Source organism: Trifolium pratense, linkage group LG3, assembly GCF_020283565.1.
Source record: "Trifolium pratense cultivar HEN17-A07 linkage group LG3, ARS_RC_1.1, whole genome shotgun sequence".
Lineage (NCBI taxonomy): Eukaryota > Viridiplantae > Streptophyta > Magnoliopsida > Fabales > Fabaceae > Trifolium > Trifolium pratense.
In genome coordinates this window covers 9,676,157-9,703,606 of record NC_060061.1, presented here as the reverse complement: position 1 = coordinate 9,703,606, position 27,450 = coordinate 9,676,157, and the positions used below count along the sequence as shown (strand labels likewise).

The 27,450-nt window shown below is 33.6% G+C and overlaps 2 protein-coding genes across 12 annotated transcripts; both read right to left on the bottom strand.

Annotated features, from left to right (window-relative positions):
* Nucleotides 1-297: 297 nt before the first annotated feature.
* LOC123917796 (putative transferase At1g60990, chloroplastic) lies at nt 298-11,504 on the bottom strand. 2 transcript variants are annotated; one of them, XM_045969630.1, is made up of 13 exons: nt 11,176-11,504; nt 9,998-10,099; nt 9,472-9,505; nt 9,204-9,277; nt 9,001-9,066; nt 8,825-8,889; nt 8,635-8,722; nt 8,494-8,559; nt 7,873-8,038; nt 7,567-7,650; nt 7,356-7,483; nt 6,967-7,229; nt 298-607 (listed from the first exon to the last, which is right to left on the bottom strand). In XM_045969630.1, exons 1-12 carry the CDS (start codon nt 11,380-11,382, stop codon nt 7,044-7,046), a joined length of 1,266 nt encoding a protein of 421 aa, XP_045825586.1. In that variant the 5' UTR covers nt 11,383-11,504; the 3' UTR covers nt 298-607; nt 6,967-7,043. The 2 variants fall into 2 exon arrangements, with proteins under 2 accessions (XP_045825586.1, XP_045825587.1); XM_045969631.1 differs by having other exon boundaries at nt 298-600; nt 6,960-7,229; nt 11,176-11,477.
* A 3,281-nt stretch (nt 11,505-14,785) lies between these two features.
* Nucleotides 14,786-21,417, bottom strand: LOC123917791 (kinetochore protein NUF2 homolog). Of its 10 annotated transcripts, none has more exons than XM_045969626.1 (13): nt 21,305-21,403; nt 20,321-21,093; nt 19,249-19,507; nt 18,922-19,155; nt 18,731-18,824; nt 18,465-18,644; nt 17,986-18,075; nt 17,388-17,495; nt 16,837-16,890; nt 16,373-16,487; nt 15,999-16,156; nt 15,680-15,775; nt 14,786-15,353 (listed from the first exon to the last, which is right to left on the bottom strand). In XM_045969626.1, the coding sequence occupies exons 3-13, from the start codon at nt 19,410-19,412 to the stop codon at nt 15,138-15,140; spliced, it is 1,509 nt and encodes a 502-aa protein (XP_045825582.1). In that variant the 5' UTR covers nt 19,413-19,507; nt 20,321-21,093; nt 21,305-21,403; the 3' UTR covers nt 14,786-15,137. The 10 variants fall into 10 exon arrangements, with proteins under 10 accessions (XP_045825582.1, XP_045825583.1, XP_045825581.1 ...); XM_045969627.1 differs by having other exon boundaries at nt 19,249-19,474; XM_045969625.1 differs by having other exon boundaries at nt 19,249-19,438.
* Nucleotides 21,418-27,450: the final 6,033 nt, after the last annotated feature.

The following is a 27,450-nucleotide window of genomic DNA, read 5'->3' as shown; positions in this document are numbered from 1 at the left end:
CAATAATATAGTCTAAATACATTCATTCTACAATAAATCTAAAAAGTGAAATGTTTCTTATATATAGGACCGGAGGGAGTATGTACGAATGGATTTGGATTTGGAAAGTGTGCCGCCATGAACGAAGATTCACAGTCAACAGTGGTAAAGGAGATAATGACATGGCGGCGGTTGTATGACTTGAGAAGTTGAGATGATTCCATACCTAATACTACTAATTGCTCTTCTCATTCATTTTATATTTCTTTTCTTTTTAAATCAATATTTTGTGTCAACAAAGATGAACAATGCTGGAGATGATCATGAGATAGAGTTGCTGGGTTTTTTAAATAAAATGTCTACGAAGAAAAAGATGATGACGAAGAGATGAAGTTCCCTGGATTTTACATCAACAAATTTGACCAAATTTACCACCACCATGATAAAGAGGACCAAAATCTTAACGCCCCCTTTTCAAAAACTGAGAAGAGCGTCACAGTTTTCTATCCAATTTCAAATGCATAAATTAGTTTATGAAGTATGGGGCATTACAAAAATAGAATTCATAAACAGTTAAAAATATTCACAAGTATTATTATGAATGCATTGATTGCTTCACTTCTACTATGTTGTAAAACGGTTTTACTGAGTTTATAAAAACAGGAAAAACGAATTTTCAAAATTGGCAAAGAAACAAATTATTGGCTGAGTCGCGTACTAGGTCGCTTTCTTTAAGACGTTTCGCGGAACTACTCGAAGAAGTGCACTGTAGTATATCAACCGCGAAGTCCCCAGGATAAAACAGCCGTTTTCAATGAAAATACCGATAAACTACTGCACTGTAGTATCGGCCAGAATAACACCAAAATAACACCAAATATGGTCGAAAATTTCGAACCACTCTAATTGATATACGAATATCAATTCTACGGTTTACAACCGTTCAAATTTTGAAATAACACAAATAATTTCGAAGAAAGAAAAAGGAGAAGGAAAGAAGCAGTTTTCTCAGAATGCAGAGAAAAAGAAGTGAGTTAAACCTGAAGAAATGAAGTGGTATTTATAGGCAAGTAAGGGACACACTTAAAAGAAATTTAAATTCAAAAATTTCTTTTTTCTTAGTATTAAAAAATTAATATATCACCCAAGCCCGAACCGAACCGAGCCGAGCCGGCCGGGCGGACGGACGGCAGCGGCGGCGCGCGCGCGTGTGTGATATTCGACATTGTGTGTGGTCTCCCTTTCTTACAAAAGTGGGTACCCCAAGGGCACACCCTTGGTTGCCACCTTGTGGTATATAAACACTACCAAGTAGTGTGATTTTTCCAATGTGGGACTCAAAGAGCCTTTTTTCAATTCACACTATACATGGTTCTAACAAATGTGTTTACTTCAATACCAAGTTTCCTCTAATTCTTCATCATGTTCCAACAATCCCCCACTTGAATTTAAAAAAGTTGTTTCAGTCATAACGTTAAACGTTTCAGTAAGATTGTGCATAAGCGAAAGTGAGCTAAGTCTTGGAACCTTCACGTAGCTAGTAAGAGCCTGATTAAGCAAGAGTGACTTTTAGTCTTGGAACTCTATCTCAGATTTTCCTCAAACCAGCACACAACCTTTCGTAAGGTGTTTTCTAAGGCCCGTGCATTAATGGCCCTGCACGTCTATCCCAGTTTCATGAATGCTCTAGGAATTCGCCCCGAAACTCCAGAGGAACCGGCCTCAGTTCCACATTCATATAGGTGATTCTATCAAGAGTACTCCTGATGTACTCCACTCCTATAGAGTATAGATTTCATTAAGAGTTTTGCTAACTCAACCTTTCTCATTTCAGGATTCATGCTTCTTAATTTGCATGTTCATCTCATATTACTCACAACTTGTTGTTTACCCATTGGAACCTAATTCTTGGGATCTCCAGTCTTTTAGGTTGGGTTACCATCATAAGTAATTCACTTCATAGGCATTAGTCCCATCTTGACAGATGTATTGTGGACTTTCTCTCTAGCCAGTCCTTTCGTCAAAGGATCTGCTAGGTTATCATTAGTGCGTACATGATCCACTCTCACAGCACCTGTAGTGATGAGCTCTCTCACTGTGCTGTGCTTTCTTCTAATTTGACGTCTTTTACCGTTATAAAAACGATTCTCAATTTTAGCGATAGCTGCAGTACTATCACAATGGATCAAGACAGCAGGCATAGGTTTTTCCCATAAGGGAATCTCAGATAACAAGCATCTCAACCAGCTTGCTTCTTCACTAGCAGTTGCTAGTGCTATCATTTCAGATTCCATAGTGGACTGTGCCAAAATGGTCTGTTTCTTAGACTTCCATGATACAGCTCCACCGGCTATACTAAATATAAAGCCACTAGTTGCTTTGGAATCATCTGACAAGGTGTTCCAATCAGCATCACTATACCCTTCAAGTACAGCTGGAAATCTCTGATAGTGTAATCCGAGATTCATGGTCCTTTTCAGGTATCTCATGACTCTCTCAATAGCGTGCCAATGCTCATTACTGGGTCTGCTGGTAAACCTACACAAGAGTCCCACGACATAGGCGATGTCGGGTCTAGTACAATCAGTGGCATACCTAAGACTACCAATGATGCTCGCATATTCTGTTTGTCTTACGCTATCACCAGTGTTCTTAAACAGTTTTACACTGGGATCATAAGGTGTGCAGGCAGGTTTACAGTTAAAGTAACCGTATTTCTTTAGGATCTTTTCCACATAATGTGATTGATCTAGGGATATCCCCTTCTCAGACCTAGTGATTTTTATTCCAAGAATCACACTAGCTTCTCCGAGGTCTTTCATATCAAAGTTGTTACTCAACATTGATTTCACATTATTTATGGCAGAAAGGTTTGAGCCAAATATCAACATGTCATCTACATAGAGACATATTATAGTGCAAATGTTGCCATCACTTTTATAGTAAATGCATTTGTCACTCTCATTGAGTCTGAACCCATTCAATATCATTAAGTTATCAAACTTTTCATGCCATTGTTTCGGAGCTTGTTTAAGACCATACAGAGATTTATCTAACTTGCAGACCTTAGTTTCTTGTCCATGTATAACAAACCCTTCGGGTTGTTCCATATAGATTTCTTCTTCTAAGTCACCATTTAAAAAAGCAGTTTTAACGTCCATTTGGTGTACAATTAAGTTATAAATAGCTGCAATTGAAATAAGTACTCGAATGGACGTTATTCTAGTGACAGGTGAAAATGTGTCGAAGAAATCTATATTTTCTCTTTGTCTAAAACCTTTGGCTACAAGGCGAGCCTTGTATTTTTCAACTGTGCCGTCGGGTTTTAGTTTCTTTTTCAAAATCCATTTGCAACCAATTGGTTTGCAACCGGGAGGTAAGTCTACTAAGTGCCATGTTTTGTTAGATTCTAGAGAATCCATCTCGTCATTAATAGTTTCTTGCCAAAGATCTGCATCCATCGATGACAAGGCTTCTTGAAGATTTGCTGGATCTTCATTCAATGTAAAGGTCGCATAATCCGGACCATAGTCTTTAGCAACTCTTACACGTTTGCTTCTACGAAGTTCATTTTCTACTTCGTCATTGCTATCCGCATTTGGTATCACTGGTAAGTGACTCGACTCAGGAATATTATCCTGTTCAGTGCCCCCACTATTTCTTGATTTAAAGGGAAATTTATTTTCATAGAAGTCTGCATCATTAGATTCTATGATCACTTTTTCATTTAGGTCGTAAAACCTATATGCTTTACTGTTTGCTGCGTAACCAATGAATACACATTCATAGGCTCTACTAGCGAGTTTAACTCGCTTCGGGTCCGGTTTACGGACATAGGCTAGACATCCCCAAGTTCTTAAATAAGACAAGTTTGGTTGTCTTTTCTTTAATATTTCATAAGCGGATTCGCTTCTTTTAGATTTGGGAATTCTATTCAAAACAAAGCAGACAGTCAAAATTATTTCCCCCCACCAATGTTTAGCGGCACCAGAATTTAACATAATAGCAACAACTAATTCAGTAAGAGTTCTATTCTTTCTTTCTGCTTTACCATTCATTTCAGGGGAATATGGTGCAGTCGTTTCATGTATAATTCCGTGTTGTTTATAAAAATCATTAAATAAACTAGAATTATATTCGGTTCCCCTATCACTACGAAGTCTTTTGATTTTCGTATTAAATTGATTTTCTATTTCTTTCACAAAAATTTTGAACATATCAAAAGCATCACTTTTATTTTTCATTAAATAAACAAAAGTATAATCTGAACAATCATCAATAAAAGTGATAAAATAACGTTTGTTATTCCTAGTCATGGTTCCATCTAGTTCACATATATCAGAATGTATAAGGTCCATTGGTTCAGATTCTCGTATTACTGATTTATGTTTGCTCTTTGTTATTTTAGCTTGACTACAAAATTCACATTTTTCTATGTCATTAAAACTAAGTTTAGGAATTAATCCTAAGTTACTAATATTCAAAATAGATCGTTTATTAACATGACAAAGTCTAGAATGTCAAATATTAAAATCACACAAAGAGTAAACAGAAGGAGAAATTTTATTCATAACATTAAAATCAACATTGAGTTTAAACATGCCATCAGAGGCGTACCCTTTCCCAATAAAAATACCATTCTTAGTGATGGTGTACATATCAGCCCCAATAGTTTGATTAAACCCAGCCTTATTTAAGAGGAAACCAGAAACAAGATTCTTCTTCATCTCAGGAACATGAAGGACTTCCTTCAAGATAAGAGTCTTTCCAGATGTGAACTTCAGAACCACATCTCCAACACCAGCAACATCAGATGTATGAGCATTACCCATCTGCACCTTCTTATTTTCAGCATTCGTGTATGTTTTAAACATAGCACGATCATAACAGACATGGCGGGTAGCGCCAGTATCTATCCACCATCCATCAGTACCACCGACCATATTAATTTCGGTGATCATAGCAGCATATGGCTCATCAGCCACATTCACATTAATATGTGCAAGATTAGCCGGTTTAGGCCTCTTTGGATTTCTGCACTTCTTTGATATATGACCTGTTTTCCAGCAATTGAAGCAATAAAAAGGCTCAACAGCGTCATTTCTAGGAGGTGGTTGTTGTTGTTGTTGCTTAGCAATATGGCCCCTAACCGGGTTACCATTCTTAACTCGGTTTTGAATGCGGCTCTGATTCTGATTTTTCAAAGGTTTGCCCGTAGGCTTCAGAGCTGCACCGAATTTCTTTTTATTGGTGTTAGAAACAACCAATATCTTTTCTTCCTCTTTCATATCTTGTTTCCTAGATTCTTCTTCTATACGAAGACGGGTAATCAGACCCTCAATGGAAAACTCCTTTGTCTTATGACGGAGCTGATTCTTAAAGTCTTTCCAACTGGGGGGCAGCTTATCAATTATAACAGAAATTTGAAACTGCTCATGTAAAGGCATACCTTCAGTTATTATCTCATGAGCAATCTTCTGCAGTTCATGTGACTGCACTTCCACTGACCTTTCATCAACCATCTGGTATTTCAAATACCTACTCACAGCATACTTCTTCACTCCAACTTCCTCAGTATCATACTTCTTACTCAGAGCCTCCCACACATCACTGGCTGTATTATAGGTTCTGTAATAATCATACAGATCATCCTCCAATCCATTAATGATATAGTTTTTGCAAACATAATCATTGTCAATCCAGAGCTGCCTATCTATTTCTAGTTGCAGCGCTTTCTCTTTAAGCTGTTCTGCCGTGGCCTTGCCTTTGTCTTTTTCGGCAGATACAGCATCACCATTGGTGTTAACGGTCTGTTCATTAGTTCCAGAAGCAGAAGCAGAAGCTTCAGCAGGAACCACAGGAATGGGCTGTTTCAAAACGTAGGCACACTTTTTAAGAGTTAGGAAGAAAAACATTTTTTGCTGCCAACGTTTGAAATGATTGCCCTCAAATTTAAACGGCCTTTCGGTAGCACCGACAGATGAATTACCAATAATTTCTTCGTTTGCCATGATATTTTCGAAACGTCTTAAAATTGTTGTAAAACGGTTTTACTGAGTTTATAAAAACAGGAAAAACGAATTTTCAAAATTGGCAAAGAAACAAATTATTGGCTGAGTCGCGTACTAGGTCGCTTTCTTTAAGACGTTTCGCGGAACTACTCGAAGAAGTGCACTGTAGTATATCAACCGCGAAGTCCCCAGGATAAAACAACCGTTTTCAATGAAAATACCGATAAACTACTGCACTGTAGTATCGGCCAGAATAACACCAAAATAACACCAAATATGGTCGAAAATTTCGAACCACTCTAATTGATATACGAATATCAATTCTACGGTTTACAACCGTTCAAATTTTGAAATAACACAAATAATTTCGAAGAAAGAAAAAGGAGAAGGAAAGAAGCAGTTTTCTCAGAATGCAGAGAAAAAGAAGTGAGTTAAAACTGAAGAAATGAAGTGGTATTTATAGGCAAGTAGGGAGCTGAAATCAGAGGATTTTTAGGAGCTGAAATAACTCAGTCAAAATTCCAAACGTGGCAAAAAAATAGGACACGCAGGCACACGTATTATTTGACCGTTTAACAGAAAAAAATCTGTTCAGACTTGGTCTTAGCACATTTAACATGTGCGAATTAAGGGACACACTTAAAAGAAATTTAAATTCAAAAATTTCTTTTTTCTTAGTATTAAAAAATTAATATATCACCCAAGCCCAAGCCCGGCCCGAACCGAGCCGGCCGGTCGGCGGCGGCGCGCGTGTGATATTCGACATTGTGTGTGGTCTCCCTTTCTCACAAGGTGGCAACCAAGGGCACACCCTTGGTTGCCACCTTGTGGTATATAAACACTACCAAGTAGTGTGATTTTTCCAATGTGGGACTCAAAGAGCCTTTTTTCAATTCACACTACACATGGTTCTAACAAATGTGTTTACTTCAATACCAAGTTTCCTCTAATTCTTCATCATGTTCCAACATTCTATCCAACATTTATTAATTACCACCATACTTGAGCATAAGTGCATAACAATGATGTTGTAGACATTTCATGCTCAAAGAATCAAGAATTTGAACTACTAGATGGTGGTCTCTGTTGAGAAAGAAAAGGTACTTCCACTACTGTTCCATTGATGTTGTCTCCAACAATTACACTGTCTCCTTCTGAAGCACCTTGCCTCTTGATGTACCCTAATCCAAAGTGTTCAGATTGATTCCTTCCAGACGCGTAACTAGTCAATTTTCCAACCTGCATAATTTGCAGAAAACCAGTCATTTTCTACCAACCTGTATTGATGTCCATATTTTCAACCAAAGAAGGCGTTAGGTTTGAAAATAAAAAATGTGAAAATTTTTCAAAGGAAAATTAGAGCACCTTTTTTCCATCAACTGTAATAATACTGCCAGGTTCTGCGGCTGCAGAAAGATGAAATCCCCATAACCTTTGTTTGACTCCATCGTATGTTATGAGCCTAGCTATAGTCTCCTGTCCTTTGTAACATCCTGAGAAAATCAAAATTGGACTAATTATCAGACAAGTCTATACTTGATGGGGGTTGGTAGTGGAAAAGGAGCACTCGACGAACCCTTGTTTACAGAAATTGAGTTCCATAGATAGGCCTCCAGGACGTTGAATTCATTTGTAAGCTCCATTCCAGGAGCAGGCCTTCCTGAGAAGTCAAGTAACAATCAAAATCATAATGAATGAAACTATACATATACATGAAAAAAAGAGAGTATAAATTACTTAAATTTCAAGGCATATGTAACAAATATATCAAATGCATAACTAAATTAACATATTGACATTCAAAACAAATATAGTACATCCTTAAGAAAAATGAAAGAAAGTAAATAAATAAATTAGTCACTTAGTCTAAATAATTCAGTACCTTGGATAACCCGTAACTTATTCCAAGCATTAGAACCCATTGTGACAGCCCCTTGAGCAAGAATAGCTTTCCAGACAGATGGAGCAGCTGCGGGAGACATCATCAACGAAAAACCACCTTCAGAAATCACATTTCCAACTCCTATAGTTATAGGTTGCTTATCAACCTACAAATGACAAAATATATATATTTGAGAGAACTTTTTAACAAGAATATTAATAGATAATATAGGCCTTTAAGCTTTTTACCAAAGAAGAAAGATAACAATACTTGGTATTGGTATTGTTGCTATTGAAATTTTGCTGCTCTGTGAGTTTTGTATATTTAAGTTAAATTTAAATATAGAAGTTATGTAAAAGAGGTAACCATAGGATGATAGTAAAACGTTGCCAAAAAGAAATGTCATAATATATCAAGTCTAAAAATATGTATGACATGATTGAGTATGTAAGGTGTGTTTTGTTAAAAATACGCAGGTTTTGAGGCAGACAGACATAAGTATGTAGTCATCATCAAACATTGTAATCATATATATCTTGTAAACAGAAACCGATGATAAGCAAGGCGGCAACTAGTAATTACTCACAAATTCACAAAAGTAAGCAGTATGGTAAAGCTTACATAAAAATGTTGATGAGTGCCATACGGTTTTCCAACAAGATCGCCTAGGTTCAAGTTCTCCATCACCTGTTTAGGTCATTATATTGAAAATTACAAACTTTGTCATTCTCACAACTAAAAAGGTATGATAATGTCTCTTACTTGGCTGCTTTTGGGTCCCACCAAAACAAATAAGCTGGTTTTCTTAGTGATGTCTTGAATCTCTACCTTATCAGCAAAAAATATGTACCTTGAAATCATTCCAAGTAAAAAATTCAGTTAATTTTTTTGATAATATTTTCAGTTTAACCTCCGTCGGTGAATCCTTACAATACTACAATAAGTTACCTACTTGTTCAACATTTCAGTGATGGTCCTACAAGTCTCTGGCGAAACCACTAACGTTATTGCATTTTTCTGTCAAAGCAACAAGCGAAAGTAGTCAGCAAAATGAAAGCTAAGATATTATTACATTGTAGAGAAGACAAGTACAAATGAATTTTGAAATAGAGATCAAAAGAAAATTACCATAATCCACGCATGTGCAATATCAATAGTTCGAGCTGTTGGTGTTACAAAAACAGTGTCACATCCCTAGGGATTTTAGTTAGAGATCCGATTACTTAATCCTGTATTATAATATGAAATATAAAAATGAATTGACAAGAGCTTGAAATTGTAAATAAGATTAAAAAAAATGCAGTCAAACAATGCTACATTCTTCCACATACTTGCCCTGCCTGTAGACATTCGAAGTTTGCAGTACTCTGGTTGTGAAGGAACTTAACGCGATCATCTCCACTGACTTCATTTCAAGTTACACGAAATATTTGTGTTAAAAATAAAGAAAACATTAAATCATGTTAAGGACAAACTCTCCCAATTGCTTACACTTTATGGATTATTAAGAGTCATGCAACTTTGTAAAATTATATGTAAACTTTCGAGTGAATGCATTGTACTTATGTGGAAAGGAAATAGTACACGAAAAGCAAGTACCTCTTATCCGGCCGAAGTGTGAAAGATCCACAACCTAACACATTAGATTCCACAGAGAATTAAATTAAGAAAACGATTAAATCCTCTATCTAACAAAATAGCAATGGACCTAGATAAATTAATAAACATGCACTGAACTATAAGTCTATAAAACTTCAACAATGTATTAAGTTTTTTAAAACTCAAGTTTTGTAGAAACTGTGAAATTACAATTCGATAATCCACAAGTCTGAGCTAATATCATCCGAAGCCCATTAAAGCCATGTAAGCTAGTTGACTTCTTATAAAATTTCACAGTACAAAACAAGAGTTTTAAACAAAACAAGATACACAAGTATGAAGCATCTTTATTCTTTAGAACCATAAATTACTCAATTCAAGGAACAAACGAGAACAAGTACATTATTAGAATATGCATTGGTTCTGATTTTTCAAATTGTTTCTACCAAATAAAGCTGCTCATGCGGAGAGAATGAGAATATGCATTTAGCTACAGGTATAAATAATAACAAAATAAAATACTTACAACAACCCCATTGTCTGCGGCTTCCAGTGCTTCTTCATCATTATGAAATGTTGCAATTATCCCCTCCCCGGATACCTCAGCGCCTGCAGTTTTGACAGTGTCCTGTAACCAGTAAAGATAAAAGTGAACAATAAAAAAAATTAGCTCAATCTCCTCAATTTCTTTTCTCTCAAGCAATATGGTTTAGGCATTTTTAAAAAGGTTTGGGCATGTTTTAAGTGTTTAGTAACTTTACTAAAAGTGTTTTGCAGAAATGTCCAATCATATTTAACCATCTTACCACCCTGTAAACATGTTTTAAGTTAAATTTGTAAGTTCTGAATCCTATCTCACAGCAATTTCAGCACCTAAGGTGGCAAAGCACAAAACTAAAAAGTATTGTATGTAGTGCCTAAATTGAAAACTTTTTTCATTGAAGAACATAAACCTTGTGTTTAGTATAGAAAAATGGGAGGACAAAATTTTGATGCAAGAAAATGAGATAAATATATAAATTTATGTCCACTCTCTTTGGCTCTCATTGGAAAGGCCCTAGTAATTCTAAGTTCAACAAAGAGATAATGAGTTGTAACCCCCTTCCATTATGGCCAAGGATTATTCCAACCAATATTCAAACTCGATTCTCCTGAACAATTCTTCATTAACACTTGGAGCTCAATCACTTGGCTAATGACATGTGCAACAATCTTTGAAAAGCCAATTTTATCTATTTATTATTCTTTTTATTGGCTTTCACCACCGGTTTAATCTGGTTCGGGGGTCGGTTCTTGCATCAAGTGGTTTCAGTCCTCCCGATCGCAGTTGCGAGGGATCCAACCATGGTCCTCCTCCTCCCTACCAAGTTCAGCGCCAATCACCAATGAACCAACAAACGATTGATATTTATTTATTATTCTCTACCATCAAATTATAGAGTATGATTCTTCTTAAAAAGTTAAAAGACATTACAACAACAAAAAATATCTTGTCATATGTTACATGTGTATGTAACCAAACAAATGAAGTCAACATTCAACTCATGTCTTTACATAATTTTCACTTTCCTCCAATTTTCTTGTCGCAAAAACAAATCAAATAAGTTTAACCGATTAGCATAAGCAAATCTCAGAAATAATTATAAATTAATGATAATAATATTGATAATTGTGAAGTGTTAATGAGAAATTAGTGGTACCTACCAGGAAGTCATGGTCGATGGGAGGAGGGGAAAGGTCGAAAGATGAGGATTGAGCAGAGTAAGAGATTTGATTCTTCTTCGTTTTCTTGTTGTTGAGTTGGTGAGAGCGGAATCGAAGAAGGTTTGGGCGTAAACAAGGTTTGAGCAATAGTGAAGATTGAAACCAGAAAGATGGTAGTGACGATGACCGCGTTGTTGTTGTTGTCATTTCGGATAACAGATTCAGTCACTCAGACACACTCTTTTCTCTGTCTGCAGTTTGGTCTTACCAACAGAATCATAAATTCACAACCAAAAAGACAGACATCATAGAGTTAAACATGTTTTACTATAATACTCTCCTTCTACGTTTACTTTTTAAATTCATTAAATATATGATATATTTAATTTTTAATATGGATTAAATACATTAGATTCTCAATAAATTTAAAAAATAAATTTTTTTTTATATTAAGGACCGAAAAGAATATAAAGAGATCGATGGTAACTATGTACTATAGGGTGGGATAAGAGTTCCGGCCATAAAAAACTAACCTAACAATTCACGTAATAATAAATTTTCATTAAAAAAACAAAAACAAAACTAGTGTGTTTTTTAGTTTACAAAGAGCTGAGAATCAAACCCAAAACTTATAGCGTACTACTCAAACCCCTCACCATTAGACTAAACTTAGTGGCTTACAAAACCAATGTGTTTGGGACACTAGTTAGGAAAATAAGAGTTTTTTTTTTAATTGCCCCTAAAATTTATTTTTTTTACAACAATACCCCTGTTTTCAAAAAAATTGCCGTAATACCCCTCCTTTAGGACAAAAACTGACACATTGCAGGTCCCCTCTGATGGCGGAACTGACAACAATGCCATCACATGGGCATGGCGGAATTGGCAATTACGCCATTGACCAAGACCTTTTCTTGTTCTTTTTTCCGTTTTCTGCTCAAAGGAGGGAAGGCATCTAAGCCGTCTGATGAATATCAGTGGCTGTGATGAAAGACTTATGGTGCAGCTTCAGTGGGCCTGCACGTAGGATCAACATGGGTATAAATACCCCAAACCATCAGAAAAATTCATTTTACAAGTTTTTTCTCTCTCTTCCTTTTCTTCCTCTCAAGCTGCTTTCTCTTCTCTCTCAAGAACCGATGAATTTTCATCGGTGTTCATCATGAACACAAAAACAACGGCGGAGGACCACCGCCTTGCCCAGATACTGGCAGAAATACACCGCACCGGCTGGTTTTCGGTGGCGGCGACACCGCGTCGGAAACCTAAAACCACCCCAAAAAACCCCAAATTCGACCAAAAAAATGCCAAATCTCTTACTAAACACTTATTTACGAGTTTTGAACACAAATCAAACCCAAAAACTCCGAATCTAAACAAACACAATAAAACCCCAAAAAAAATTCTGCTACCTTTCTTTTTATTTTGTTTCTGATTCTTCTTTTTCTGGCTCTGTTTATGAGGTTTGTTCGTTGTTATTTTTTTTATATGGGCTGAAAAGTGTAGTGATGGAAGTGGTACTTTTGGTTCTGTATTTGTTCTACATCTCTTTTTTTTTTAATGGTGTTGATGATATTAAAGGTGGTTTGTGAAAGGCTTAAGATAGTGGTGGTGATTTTGTGTTGATGAAAGGCTTAAGATAGTGTAGAGAATATGCTGAAGATGAAAAATGGTGGAATGAATATAGTGGTGGTTGTGTGTTGATTTGCAGAAACAGAGATGGAGGTGTTTGTGTTGGTTTTGAATATGGTGGGTGGTTGAGGAAACTGGTAGAGGGGAGGACCAAAAATAAAAAATAAAAAATAAAGGTGGGTCAATGGCGAGGTTGGGAGTTCCGCCATCACAAGGACATGGCAAAATTGGCAATTCCGCCACCTACTCCTGCTGTCAGCGCACAGAAATTGTCCTAAAAAAAGGGTATTACAGAAATATTTTTGAATTGGGGGGCATTGCCGTAATAAATTTTTTTTGGGGGGACATTATAAAAAAAAAATCGGAAAATAATTATACTTTTTTTACTTATAAATAAGGATATTCATTCATTCAAATTCATAAGGAATATATCAATCGAAAACATTACAAATTCAATTTCGCTAAGAGTCTGTTTGGTTCGAAGTAGATAGAGGGAGGGAATATTTTTAATAAAGGGTAAAATATATTTATTTGAGAGTTTCTAAAAAGAATAATATAATATTTGAGAAGTAGAGTTTCTACAAAAATAAAATTTAATATATATTATATACTCTTTTTTTAAAACTCTCAAATATTATATTATTTTTTTGTAGAAACTCTTTTTAGAAACTTTCAAATAAATATATTTTACTCTTTATTAAAAATATTTCATTTCAAAATTTAAATGGATTTTTATCCTCTTATTTTGTACAAGATTTTAGCCATTTTATTTCAAAATCCGAATTCTTGGTCGTCAATTTCACACGTTTAAATTTTGATCTCAACAAAGAATTTTGAAGGAAAAAAACACAACATTGATCATTAGCCTTAGAGCATCCACAATGGAGATACTCATTTTTGAGTACTTAACTGAACCTCACGTGTACACATCACTCATTTATAATTTTTTAATAAGGAGAATGTTAACTTATGCCCTTAAGGGCACATGTTAAGAAGATAAATGTGAAAAAAATTTATTGAACTTGTGGTGTATTCAATTCTCTAAACATTAAATGTTTTCTATCATTAAATGCTATATTTCTATTTTTAGGTAGTTTAACATGTGCCCTTAGGGCACAAGTTAACATAACCCTTTTAATAATAATACCTAATAAGTATTCAATCCCTCCAACACAACATTTCTTAAAAAGTTCTAAATATGCCCTACAAATAACACATCTCACCAATAACTATACATCATTATAAATGGAACCCACAAGAACAAAATAGGTATTAATGCTTATTGTAGAATCAGTACCTATTAGGTACTCAAATGGATATTGCTACAATGGTAGTACCTAATAAGTATCATTAGTACCTAATAAGTACTACACCATTGGAGATCGTATTAAAAAGCTTCAACAAAAACACACCGATAATTTTAGAGGAAAAAAACTACTACATATTCAACAAAAACACGGTTTAATCGTTCAGCAACATCAAATGTCAAAGACCAAACCCCACAAGAAGCATGGAATGAAAGGACACCTAGTGTCAATCATTTGGGAGCATACCATATGTGCCGCATCAAGAAAAATCCATGTCTGATGATTGAAGCATCAAACATGTCTTTGTTGCTTGTAATTTTATCAAGTAAAAGAGAAAATAAGAAACAAGAAAGCTAATAAACGAAATAGATTGCAGCCTTAAATCATCGACAAGTAACACACCGGTAATTTGAGCAATAGAGTCCCAAATGTCTTGTCAAAGGAAAATAACAGTTACATATACAATAAAATTTGAACATCTATCAATCATAACAGTTATATATACAAATTTAGACCTATATGTTTTAACAAAGGAAAATAAATAAAACTATGATTTCAACCAGTGTTTTGTTGATAATGTGCTCAACATTGAAAGGGCAAGTCTAGTCCACAATTAAACGGGAACCTGATACAAACCAAAGACAGATAACCAGCAATTGACAATAAAACAGTAACAGAATGAAAATAAGAGCTTTATTGAATGATTAATTTTGATGGAGACAAATTACAGAAAGGGGCAATTCTCAAGGGTTATATTAACACGTGAAAATGAGGGAATATAAATTGTGTTTTATTGACTAATAACATAAACTAACAAATTGTGTATCATTTTAGTTTATAGAAAAACGTTAAGTACATTTCATTCTCTTTTACCACAGTGGACGCGGTCACTGTGACGGTTCCTTCCGACCTTATATGGCACACAAACAGGTTCCCCTGAAAGTCTCAGTTCTGGCTTGGCGGCTGCTGCGTAATAGGCTCCCAACTACCTCTCTCCTGAACACATCATAACCTTCTAACAAACTATCCAGTACCAATGACACTTTTACCCTTCCGTCTAGAATAAACTCTCGAAGGTTTAGGACCACTGTCTTGATGATGAATCAGTTGCTCATGTGGCACTTCCTTCTCCAGCTGGGTTCTATTAGAACCTAAATTGTCAGATCCAGTTCCTTCAATGGTCGGTCCCTTTAGCCCAGATTCAACCACACGTGCAATCGAATTGGAATACCTGTGAAACTGCATCAATCCAGACATAATTATTCAGTTATTTCTCATTTACTATCACACTAAGCAACGCAAGAATCGCCACTCAAAGTTGGTAATCAAAAGTTACATGGCAGTGCGGAGAACAAGGATTCGAGCTCATTTGACATGATAAACAGTAAGAGAAACGTACAATCTTTTACCAGAAAAAGAAAAGGTAAAATCTATGTAAAACTTGAAACTGACATAGTGTGACTTTTCATTGTCCTCTTGTGAGGTATGGCTGGAATTTAATGTTTTGAAGCCAAGCAGGGTAAAAGACGACATGGGCTTCCAAAATAAGATAAATGGCCACATACCTCTTCAACTATCTCTCTGGATTTACCATCTATCAGGTCCACATTAACTGCTACAGATTCTTTAACTGAGGTAATTGTACTATTTACAGAATCCACCTATCAATTGTAGACAAAAAATAACAATTAATTATTTAATCAAATTTTGCATGATTTAATATGAAAGAAAATGCAAACAGGGTGCCTAAAGAATACTAATTGTGATTTCATTTTCAAAAATAGTAAGTATTTAGATAAGAAATAATGTTTTCTTTAGTTATGGATGTATTTAGTGTTTATACTTTCCAAACAGTTTTCTATTCCACTTAATAATAAAAGATACCTTTGATAGCAGAGCCTCAACATTTCTCTGTCTAGTTTCAATGACAACTCTCTTTGATTCCACCTCTGATTTTTTACTGATTAGATATTTAGTTCCTTCCTCGGTCACGGTACTGCATTCTTTCTCCAACTGCTTCTTCAACCCTTCCATATGCTCAACTGAGGAGGGAAAAACGAGCATAAAGAGATGAAGGGAAAACAAAACACAAACACATGTATAATATACATGTTTAAAGAGAAATGTTATATAGCATTGAAGTTTTCTCGTAGAAATCAATACAAAATAGCATTGAATAGTGGCATATATAATGTACACCATCACACCGTCCACTTGGAAATGGAGTACCGCCATTGCTTGCTTGCACAAGAATATACCTTTACTTTGCATTTCAACCAATTTGGCCTCAAGTGACTTCTCCAGTACTTCTTCATCGCCAAGTTTAACTTTTATTGCTTTAAGATCCTTTTCAACAGATTTAGCAGAATTCACCTATAGGAAGTGCTAAAAAAAATTAAACAATAGGTTTTGCACAATATCAGTAAATAGATAGATAATTGTTAGCGAATGAGAAATTATTATCAGTAATGGACTAATGATATATCACCAAGTCTCATGTTTTTATGTGCTTTTATCAACAAAAAAAAATGCTTAAGAATTGTTTTGTCAATGGTCAAAACAGATAATTCTTGATTTTGAAGTCTTTCAACTTTAGATCTCTAACTTGATGGAGTGGATAACTGAACTGGTTGAACTAATTGAACTTAGGATTCAAGAAGTTGGAGATCTAAGGTTGTTTTGTATACCTGTCTCTACCAAATAACCAGAGGACGGGGAATACCTGTTCTTGTATAGCCTGCATCTGCCTGTAGTGCTTTGACATGTTTTTGTGAGTCTGAAAAGGAATTGATAAATTGATCTATATTATCGAGGAAAGACATTACATTATGAATATTAGTCATAAACCCATGAGAATGAGATACTGTTTGGTTTTATGTAGTTTGCATTCTGAAATGAATAAATGGCTACAAAGATAATTGTTTAACCAATATAAATAATGTTGAATATTGAATGATAACATTTGTGATATAAATTCTATAAAGCAGATTAAGTACTCTCATTACCTCTTTTATGTTGATGTTTATTCTTTAAGCCCCATTACACGGGAAAATTCATTTTGCATATGTAAAACAGAATTTCATCAATGGCGACACCGCCGAATAGACTACTTGACTGATAAGTTTGCTATACAGCTCCATTGGTTGAGGTTTCACAAAAGATGAATCATATTGCAAGTTTAGGATAGGGTTGCAATTGCATCCAAAATTATTACTTTACCCAGACCCAAAATGCTGATGATGAGCAAAAATAAACTAGCCTTTGGCAACATACCTTGGACAAAACTTCAACAAGGGAAGTCTTCTCATGGAAAGTGTGCATGGTTAATCTTTCATCATTTCTTGCCTCCTCTCGAGCTAACTTCTTTTCCTCTAAAGCCCTCTTCATGCAAGATAAGTAAAAGCAAAGTTAAATGGGTAGAAGTAGGAAAAACATTCTAGATCACTCTACAGTCTACACGGAAAGAATGTTCTAAAATAAGAATGCAGTTTTAGTTCATCTGAACAGCAATAAAAATTTTGTGGTTAAAATAAATTTTAAACCTCTAGTTTACACTTACTTTCAATTTAATTCCTATAATTTCTATTCGATTCAACTTTCACACTTAAAAACATCTTCAAAACAGTCCCCACTACCACTTTTAGTCGTAATATGATTAGTTTAGCCCTTACTGGACAATGAGTAAAAAAGATCATCAAGTGAGCACCTTTTGATTTATAGGAAAAGAGCAATTGTTTCAAACTACCACTGTGTTAGCTGAGAACGTATTAAGTTTAATTTTGCGAACAATAGAATAGACTAAACTACAACATTAAATTTTTCATTGGCAACTGATTTCTGACAAATGGAGGTAATGAACAGAAAAGGATACCTGTATTTTATCAGGTGACTGGACAATTTTTGAACGTAGATTTCCATTCTCTTGAACATTTTGTACCAGTCTAAATTCAGCACTAGAAATCTGGGGCGAGACAAGGAAATAGAAATTAGAATTATCAACAAATATCATAATCTATCATCAAATACCCGTACAGCCGCAAAGGAACTAACATTTACTAGGAACTAATCAGATTAAGCTTTTATTATTGATGGTTATAAACAAAAAATGAGCAAGGAACCTACCAAAATGGCATCCTGCTATACATGTCAAGTTACAAAAACCAGAGGTTCAATGTCCTAATCCTAACATTAATTGTTCACAGAAAACCTATGCATCAATTGATTTTTCTTTTATATACCTTTCAAAAACCTCAAAAATCAAGAAGATTATGTAACTCATTATGTTAAAACTGAGCTTGCACTATTGTTCAAAGCATGTTAAGATTGTAGTCTATGAAACAACAAGCTCACCTTATCATCCATTTCCACAGTTTTCTCCTTCAACTTCTTTAAAGTAGTCCTCAACGACATCTGTTTGTTGTTCAGGTTTGCAATAGTTTGACGCAACTCTTTCACTTTTGCATCCACTTCCTGAACACAAGGCATCTCCCTTTCTCTGGCTTCTTTGCATTCAGCAATCGCCGATTTCAACTATAACAACAGAATGAAAATCAATCAATGAAAAACCTATCCCAACACACACAAAAATTAAAAATTAAAAAAACACTGTTATAAACCTCCGCTATCTTAGTTTTTTCAATGTCCATTATCTGTTGTTCCAAATCGTTCAATTCGACAACAAGTGGTGATATGGCATCCATTCTCGCATACCTGACAATAAAAGAATTGAAAATTAGGTCATATTTTAGGGTTTTCTATTTTTCTTTAATTTTTTAAATAAATGATTGAAGAAGTGAGAGTAAGTAACCTGTCGAGACAGAAATTGAGAAGAGCGCTGAGGAAGAACTCGGTTCGATCAGCATCAGGCTTGACAAGATCGGCTAAGTTGAATGTGTATTCCTTTGGACACTTTAAAGCATTAATCATTTTCTTGATCTTGTTGTACAGCTTGGTAAAGCGAAATGATTGAACGAAACGATCAGGATTCTCAAGACGCGCTAGGGATTCAAACTCAAGCTGGTCAAGCTGGTCATTGTCTTCCCTGTATAAAATGAAGGAGAGAAACAGTGTTAACAAGCGACGTTGGTGAATGAGAAAAGTATGATGTGAAGGATTGAAGAGAAAGAAGAAATACTCCAGAAAATCTAGTAGATGGTTGAGAATGCGAGTGTAGAGATCCAAAACAACATCAGGTTTGGGGTTTGTAATGTCATTCTCGTCAACAAATGCGATTTCAAATTTGTGAAGGACTTGAATTATTTCCTGCCTCAGTAGCTTCGGGTAACTATGAAGGTCCATATACAAACTATGAAGGTGAAACGGCCCTGTGAACAGTGGCGGAGCCAGGATTATATTGGAGCCTGTGCACAATTTTAACCGCAATATTTTTTTGGCTAGCATGAGTCAAATAAGAAAAAAACAGCAAAACATAATCAAATAAGAGAGATGAAATATAACATACCAATAGTTACTACATAAAATTAGGACTAATAATTTAGAAATGACTTTGATTCTAGCCAATAGCCAGAGTTAGTATGCATATATTTAACAATATAAATGAATGGAAACAGTGTTGTCCAGGGCCAAAAAGAAAGCAGTATTTATTAATTGGTCAAATGGAAGGGCTTTTAAATTTAAAATTACAACTTCTCATAAGTTACTATCTTCTCAAGCCTAACAGTGAGGTCAGAAGCTGAAACATAAACATCTATGGCCAGGTAATGGAAAGTCGTTCCAATCAATTTACCATTCAGTGCTGGAAGAACTTTTCCTACTGCCTATTTTTTTTCCCAAATTCAACACTCAATTGTGAGAAACAACAAAATTTACACAGTCTAATCATGTGTTACTAGGCCCCAGAATCAAATATGCACTTGCTTTGTTTATGAATATAAACAAAAGGAAAGAATCCCACAAAGAGGCCAAGAGATATTCTTTTCTTTTCTTAATAACAGGAGCATTAAAATCTCAATTTAGACCTTGAAATCCCAATTTTTTCTTAACAAATTCACCAAGTTTAGACCTTGAAATCCCAATTTTTTCTAAATAACCTAAAACATGAATCATATTTTTTTCTCATACTACAAGTACAACCCAACATCAAAGGATAATGATTAATATCATCAAGTTAGACATAGAATAATAATTGGAATACCAATTTCTAAGTATTTTATGCAATTTCTCAATTTTAGGGTTGCTTAGTTTACCTGTGTGCGCTGCGACTGCGAGAGAGAGGCTGAGAGCGGCGGCGGAGAGCGGCGGCGGAGAGCGGCCTGAGACTGAGAGAATGAGAAATAGAGAGATTTGAGACCGGATTTGAGAGTGGTGCTGCGGTGCGGTGGTCGATCGCGAAACGAATGAAGGAAACAGAGAGAAGGAGAAACGCGTTACTGTACTTCTTTTCCTCTTGTTTCTTTTATTAATTTTTTAAATAAAAAATAATAATAATAATTTGGGGTGGGGCAGCCCGGGCACGTGCCAGGGCATGCCGGGTGGCATATCCGCCACTGCCTGTGAACAATATAGTTAAACACAAGATACATATGGATATAGTGGTCTAGTCCTATGCTTTGTTTAGGCTTTGTATAATTTCTTTTGGTTCTTGTATTTTGACTCTTTTGTAACCTTACTTAGTCTTTCTTATATATATATCATTTTGGCTTGTTCAAAAAAAAAAAGATACATATAGATATAAATACAGATAAACACATAAAAATTATAATACATGAACAAAATAACCCACCTATAAATCACAACATTAAAGTAACTCTAAAACTTAAGCTCAAAATATATAATCCATAGAATGGGAATAGAGAGTGAGTGGGATTTGGATTGCATGCAATTTCAGTCAAAACTGCATGCAGTTTCAGTCAGTCAAAACTGCATGCAGTCGGTCCAGATTTAAAGCAGTGATCTTAATCGTCTCTCCTGACTGCATACAGTTTTGACTACATGCAATCCAAATCCGAGTGAGTGACAACTGAGTGAAACGAAAATCTAATAGCAAACATCTAATAGCAAATGTCGGAAAACAAAATCCGAATTTAACTAACCTAACAGTATTAGAAGAAATTTAATTTTACGCAATAAGCATAATAGCAGCAAAAACATACCAGAAAATCGGAAAAAAAAAATGCTACCAAATTCACAAGATTTAAGCAGAAAATCGGTATTAAGGTAATAGATCTTACGAGAATAGAGAAGATTGAAAGCTCAGGAAGCGGTTTCGTAGTTTTGCACTATGAACTCCCAGATCGCAAAGTGGGAGAGACTTTGGGATTTTAAGTTTATAAAAGAAGATGGTTCAAAAAAAAAAAAAAAGTTTATAAAAGAAGATACTAGTCCGTGGGCCGGTTTTGGGCTTTAACTTCTGACCCAAAATATTTCTTTATTTTATAATCATTAATTGTACTCCTGTATTTTATATCGTACCCGACCATTTGATATTGGGAGGAAGAGAAACATAAAATGAAAGGGAGGGGGGAGAGATGTGAAATCGAGATATTTGACTCTTTTCTTAAAAGAAAAAAAAAAGTATATTGAAATTAAAATTAGACTTTGTTTAAAAAAAATTAACAAAAGTATATTAAACTAGTCCAAAGTATATTTTCACAAAGAAAATGCAAAGAAAAATAAGAAGAATGAAGGAGTAAAATAAATTTCTTCTATTTTATAGATGCTGCGAGCACTTCTTTTACTTACAAAAATATAAAAATATTATATGAATCAAAGTTACTGCTCTTCTTTGTTAGCGATAAAAACAATTTAAAATCTTTTACTAGTAAAAGGAAGGTTGAGTTGCTCATAAGCAAGCATTGTGATGATGTGGCACTCTAAAAAATAGTTCCTAATCTCTATTAAAATCTTAATATTGTCTCTTTTAATTTATTAAATTAAATTTTTTTTAAAAAAACTAATGCATTATTTAGCATCATCATAATTGTATGCATCCTTTAACATTCCTCCAAATATAACTTACAAAGTAGAAAAGTTTAGTGACTTTCACTCTCTCTCACACTCTTTATAACCACCACCTCACATTCATTTTCTACTCATTCCTAAATCTTAACATTTGACAATTTCACTCAATCTTTGAGTTTATTTCTACATGGTGCTATATATACTAATGTTTAGTTTTTGTTATCCTACAATATTCATATGTACTAATGTTTAGTTTTTGTTCTTCATTTGTAGCTTGGAAGAAATAATTTTTCACTGCAGATAGAATGCTAATGGATGAAAAGGTCGGTATTCTCAATTACTCTTATCAAATTATTGTCATTTAAATCTTTAATTTTTTTTTTATCATAACAATGGTTCTAAGTAAACAATCTTATTTTTCTCATTTATTTACTGATATTGGTTGTTCTTTTGTTATCAAGAACATAGAACCAATGATTCCATGTCTCCATGTAAGATGACAAAATATATTCCTTTCTCAAATTGTATCTAATAAAGAGTCAACTAATATTATGGAGCAAGAAAGTTGTGGAAGATTTAGAGGATTGAGATATATGATGTTTGAAGAATTTTCCAATAGTTAGATAATAAATTTATAGCATCAATATGTTTGGTGCAAGTGATTCATTTTTTTTTTATAATTTTCATCTATGTTTTGAAGGAATTCACTTTCAATTCTAAATTTTAGTTCATTTAAAAAAAGAGAAGAATGTTATAACCACTATTTTAGTCTTTATAACTAAATGTGAGTATATGTTTATACTCACGTTTTTCCTCTACATTCATAGACGGTTAGATAAATTATGCAAGCATTGTGGTGAAGTTCAAATCTTCTAATTTTAGGGATACTTTAAACTTATATATTCATACTAAATTATGTAAGCATTGTGTGAATTGTGATAATGATAATGACTTTGACATGATATTTAGCTTGCATTACTTATGACAATGTGACACTTCTAAAAAAAAATCCTAATACTCATTTGTAACTTCTCCCCTTTCTTATTCTATTTAATTAATGATGATTAAAAGTAATGAATATTGAAAGGTTTAGTTTTTATTCATGGGACCTTTCATTTTTCATATTGAGTTTTAATTGCATGTCATATACAATCAGTTTACGTATTTAATTGTAAATTACAATTCTATCATGCATGCATTTACTTGAAAAAAAATTATACCTACAACAAAATAATAATAATTTAGAATTTTAAAATTTTGCATATAATAAAAATATTATAATTTCACACCACTAATAATATTAACTTAGGACAACTTTCAAGTTACAAAAACTATCATCTATTTTTAATTTTGTTAAAATAGATAGTCATAATTATTTAACAATTGCTTATAATAAACGAAAAATATGATTGAAACATATATGTAGGACTTTGAGAATATGATTTAAGAGTATTTACGGCCCAAAATAAATATAGAGAGATATTTATAAGAATAATATAACATTTTTAAACAAATAATAAGATGAGATGTTAAATTCTTCTAAAATAAACTTTCTTTTTCGGGTGTCGGGTCTCGAACCAAGTTCCTCTAGGTTGAAGATTAACTCCTCAACCAAGTGACCTCTCGGGAGACATGCAAAATAAACTTTCTTTACCTGAGCCAAATAACTGAACCTAAATTCAAATATATGAAATCATCATCCAAACTTATATATTGGCAACAAAAAGTATTTAAGGTTTATATATAGGCTAAATTGCAGTTTTGGCCCCCCACGTTTCATAATTGTGCGATTTTGGCCCCCCAAGTTTCAAATGAGCGATTTTGGCCCCCCACGTTTGTCCCCTTTTGCATTTCTTGGTCCCCCATGACTATTTTGACCAAAAACCTGCTGACATGGAATATTTTTGACACGTGTCTTAATTGTATTGGCCAACCAAAATTATAAGAAAATTTAAGGAAAGGTCACGTGACTCTTTTTATGTTGGGATTAATTTTTTTTTTTTTTTACAAATTGTAAAAAAAACAATTAAAAGTCTTAATTTAACAATCAGATGTTAGTGCCTCTGTTGGTAGTCTTAAATCGCAATTTTGGTTAGAAAACTCTAACATCTGATTGCTAAAATTAAGGCTTTTTATTGTTGATTTTTACAAATTTTTTTAAAAAAATAAATAATTAACCCCAACAAAAAAAGAGTCACGTGACCTTTCCTTAATTTTTTTTTTTTAAAAAAAAATAATAAATTTTGGTTGGCCAATACAATTAAGACACGTGTCAAAAGTATTCCATGTCAGCAGGTTTTTGGTCAAAATAGTCAGGGGACCAAGAAATGCAAAAGGGGGCAAACATGGGGGGCCAAAATCGCTCATTTGAAACTTGGGGGGCCAAAATCGCATAATTATAAAACGTGGGGGGCCAAAACTGCAATTTAGCCTTATATATATTATAACAAAAATACACTAAATATTCAAGCAAATATTATTAAATAAGAGACACAAAAACTAAAAATAAATTTGTAGGGTCACAAACTTTACCATAAAAAAGAAAAAACAAACCAAAACAAAAAAAGACTAAGAAAAAAAATGTAAACTAAACAATATACTAAAAAAATTGGGACTAATAAAGTCGGGATAAAATTTCACCAAATGAATATGTGAGGAGAAACTTCAAAAGACCGAATGAGAAGTAAGTAGAAAAGCTATTTGGTGCCTTAAATTGCATATAAGGGAGTAAACGGCCGGTTACGTTATTTGATACGTAATTTTCAAAAAACGAGATCACGTGATAAAAAAAAGTATGTATGTACGCATGCCTCAAACTGTTATTGAAAATACAATAACGGAGACATAAAAAAATAAAAAGCAAAGTGACATATGACTGTAAAGTTGTCATTCATATAAAGAAAACCTAAGATCTTATAGGAGCACACAATTAAAATAAAATATGATGTATCCCTTCAAATTTATAAAATATTATAAGAGATCTATTACATTAAAATATAAACAAAACTATGATATAAATAAATAAAATCTAATATTTCTAAACAACTTTTTTTTTATATACATATACTAATATTAAACATGATCATATTTTAAATTAATTATGTTTTAATTATGTGTGATTAAACTTATCACAATTATTATTTTTCATTTATAAAATTATTTTAGTTATATATTTTAATCGAACCCGTGCAACGCACGGGTTTACCCCTAGTATTAGTAAAGAGAAAGCAATAATAATGTATTTTACAAAAAAAAACTAATTTTATTAAGCTAGTTCAACCGCTAATTTTACTAAACACTACAAATTCAATCAACTAACTTATAAACTATCCGCTATATTTTATCAAACAAAGCCAAAAACAAGATATGTAAATAGTGATCATGGTCGAATCTCGTATTGGGGTGGAGGGAGTAGGTTTCAATTGTTTCTTTTATTAAACAAATATTTAAGATAAAATACATCAAAAGGTCATTCAAGTTTCACGTTTGTAAAAGTTAGATCCTTTGAGTTTTTCATGTAACAAATATGTCGTTTAAATTTTTAACTTGTTGCACTGTTACCCTTCTGGTTATCCTTCATTTTTGTACACACCAAACAATGAGTAAACTACTAAATTAGTCTACTATGTCTCTGTAATTCGCTCTCAAATAGTTCTATGACTCTTTCAATACCACAAATTAATCCATGTCTCTGTCAAATATTTTTTAATATTATCCATTTGTTGACATCGGTTTTCTAACACATTTTAATGCGTTGACATGGAGTGTTAAATGTCATATGAGCAATGACATAACACAACTTGAGCGTTACGTAGACGATAGTTCGATTAAAACAATGATTATTTGATAAAAATTGGTAAAGTTATAGATTAATTTGATGGTAAGTTGAAAACATCATAGACTATTTTGATTGAAAGTGAATAATTATAATGATTTTTTGTTTAGCTCAAAGACAATGACTTATTAGTAGTAGGTAAAAGTAGAGAAATATTTATATTGGCACAACTCTGAATAATGATTTCCTATGTTTGGATCCTCTCCTTCACTCTTCTCTCCATCTCTCTCAATTTTCTCTATTTATCTCTTAATTTCAATCTCTCTCTTCAACAAAAAATTTCAAATTAATAATGAGAGAGAGTGAGATTAAGAGAGAGATAGAGATGATTGAGAGAGATGGAAAGAAGAGTGAAGGAGAGGATCCAAATTCGGATTTCCTAGGCACATTCACATGAACCTAAAAATTTAAATAAAAAATAATTAAAATAATATAAATTAACTAAGGGACAATGTTGTAAACCAACTTAGGGACAAGACAAACTCGTAATGGTAAAACAACTAAGGGACAATATTGAGTCACACAGACCAATTTGATTGTCTCCTGTACCAAAACTAAAAAAATCCACGTTTAGCACGGAAAACACGTGAAGGCATTTTAAATATAAGGTTGTCCTCGTGAGTTTAGCTTAATTGGCAGGAACATCGTATTATACGTGCAAGAGTCAGAGCTCGAACTCTGAACATTTCACTTATTCACCTTTCAGATGAATTTTCTAGCTATTAGGCTACTTGACAAAAAAAAACATAATGAGAAAATTAATAATAGAAAAAGTAATAAGAGTATCCATAATGGAGATCTCTATTTTTTAGTATTTAATTGGACCTTACGTTTACACATTACTCATTTATTATTTTTTTAATAATAACATTTAATAAGCACTAAATATCTCCAAGACTTCAACCAACACCTCACAAAAATTTCTAAATGGATCACACCAATAACATATTTTATCAATAACTATACATCATTATATGAATGAATCCCACTAAAATAATATTAGTATATTATTATTGCACAAGTACCTATTAAGTACTCGTTTGTGTTCTGGTCAATGGAGTACCTATTAGAAAATGATATTTTAAAAATAGGTACCCACTATGAGAGATGGTCTAAAATATTAAATTTATAAATTTTAAAATAAAATTTATCTATTAATATGTTTAACTAGTGACAAAAATATTGTTTCTTAACTGTCCAAACGTATGAGAAGGGTAAAGAGAAAAAAAATCTTTTGAACAACCAACCTCTAGTAGTACTATTCAATTACAACCTGTCACGGTAAAACTCATGTACTTCCCATTTAAAACTCAGCTTACACAGATTACCTCACGTGTTTCTAGAGAGAAGCCTGTCTCTCTCTCTCTAAAACTTAACGTGTCCTTATCCAACCAAAACTAGGTTTCCCCTTGTTTTGTGGAGGTGTACCCACCGATTTCATTTGGTTGTTCATCACAACCCATATGGGTTTTTCAATACTAGTCTTTCTAGTCCATACCTACAACATTTTGTGTTTGATTATTGTTTGTAGTTAATTTCAAGCAGCGATTCCTTTTGTTCTTGAGCTCGGTGACCTTTGTG

Coding starts and splice junctions, on each gene's coding strand:
- LOC123917791 (XM_045969619.1), bottom strand. CDS start 19,412: ATGGACCTTCATAGTTACCCGAAGCTACTGAGGCAGGAAATAATTCAA. Junction 19,156..19,248: donor CATCTACTAGATTTTCTGGA/GTATTTCTTCTT, acceptor CATTTTATACAG/GGAAGACAATGACCAGCTTG. Junction 18,076..18,464: donor CTGTGGAAATGGATGATAAG/GTGAGCTTGTTG, acceptor GTCTCGCCCCAG/ATTTCTAGTGCTGAATTTAG.
- LOC123917796 (XM_045969630.1), bottom strand. CDS start 11,382: ATGACAACAACAACAACGCGGTCATCGTCACTACCATCTTTCTGGTTT. Junction 8,723..8,824: donor ATCACTGAAATGTTGAACAA/GTAGGTAACTTA, acceptor AATGATTTCAAG/GTACATATTTTTTGCTGATA. Junction 7,484..7,566: donor CTCAATTTCTGTAAACAAGG/GTTCGTCGAGTG, acceptor TGATTTTCTCAG/GATGTTACAAAGGACAGGAG.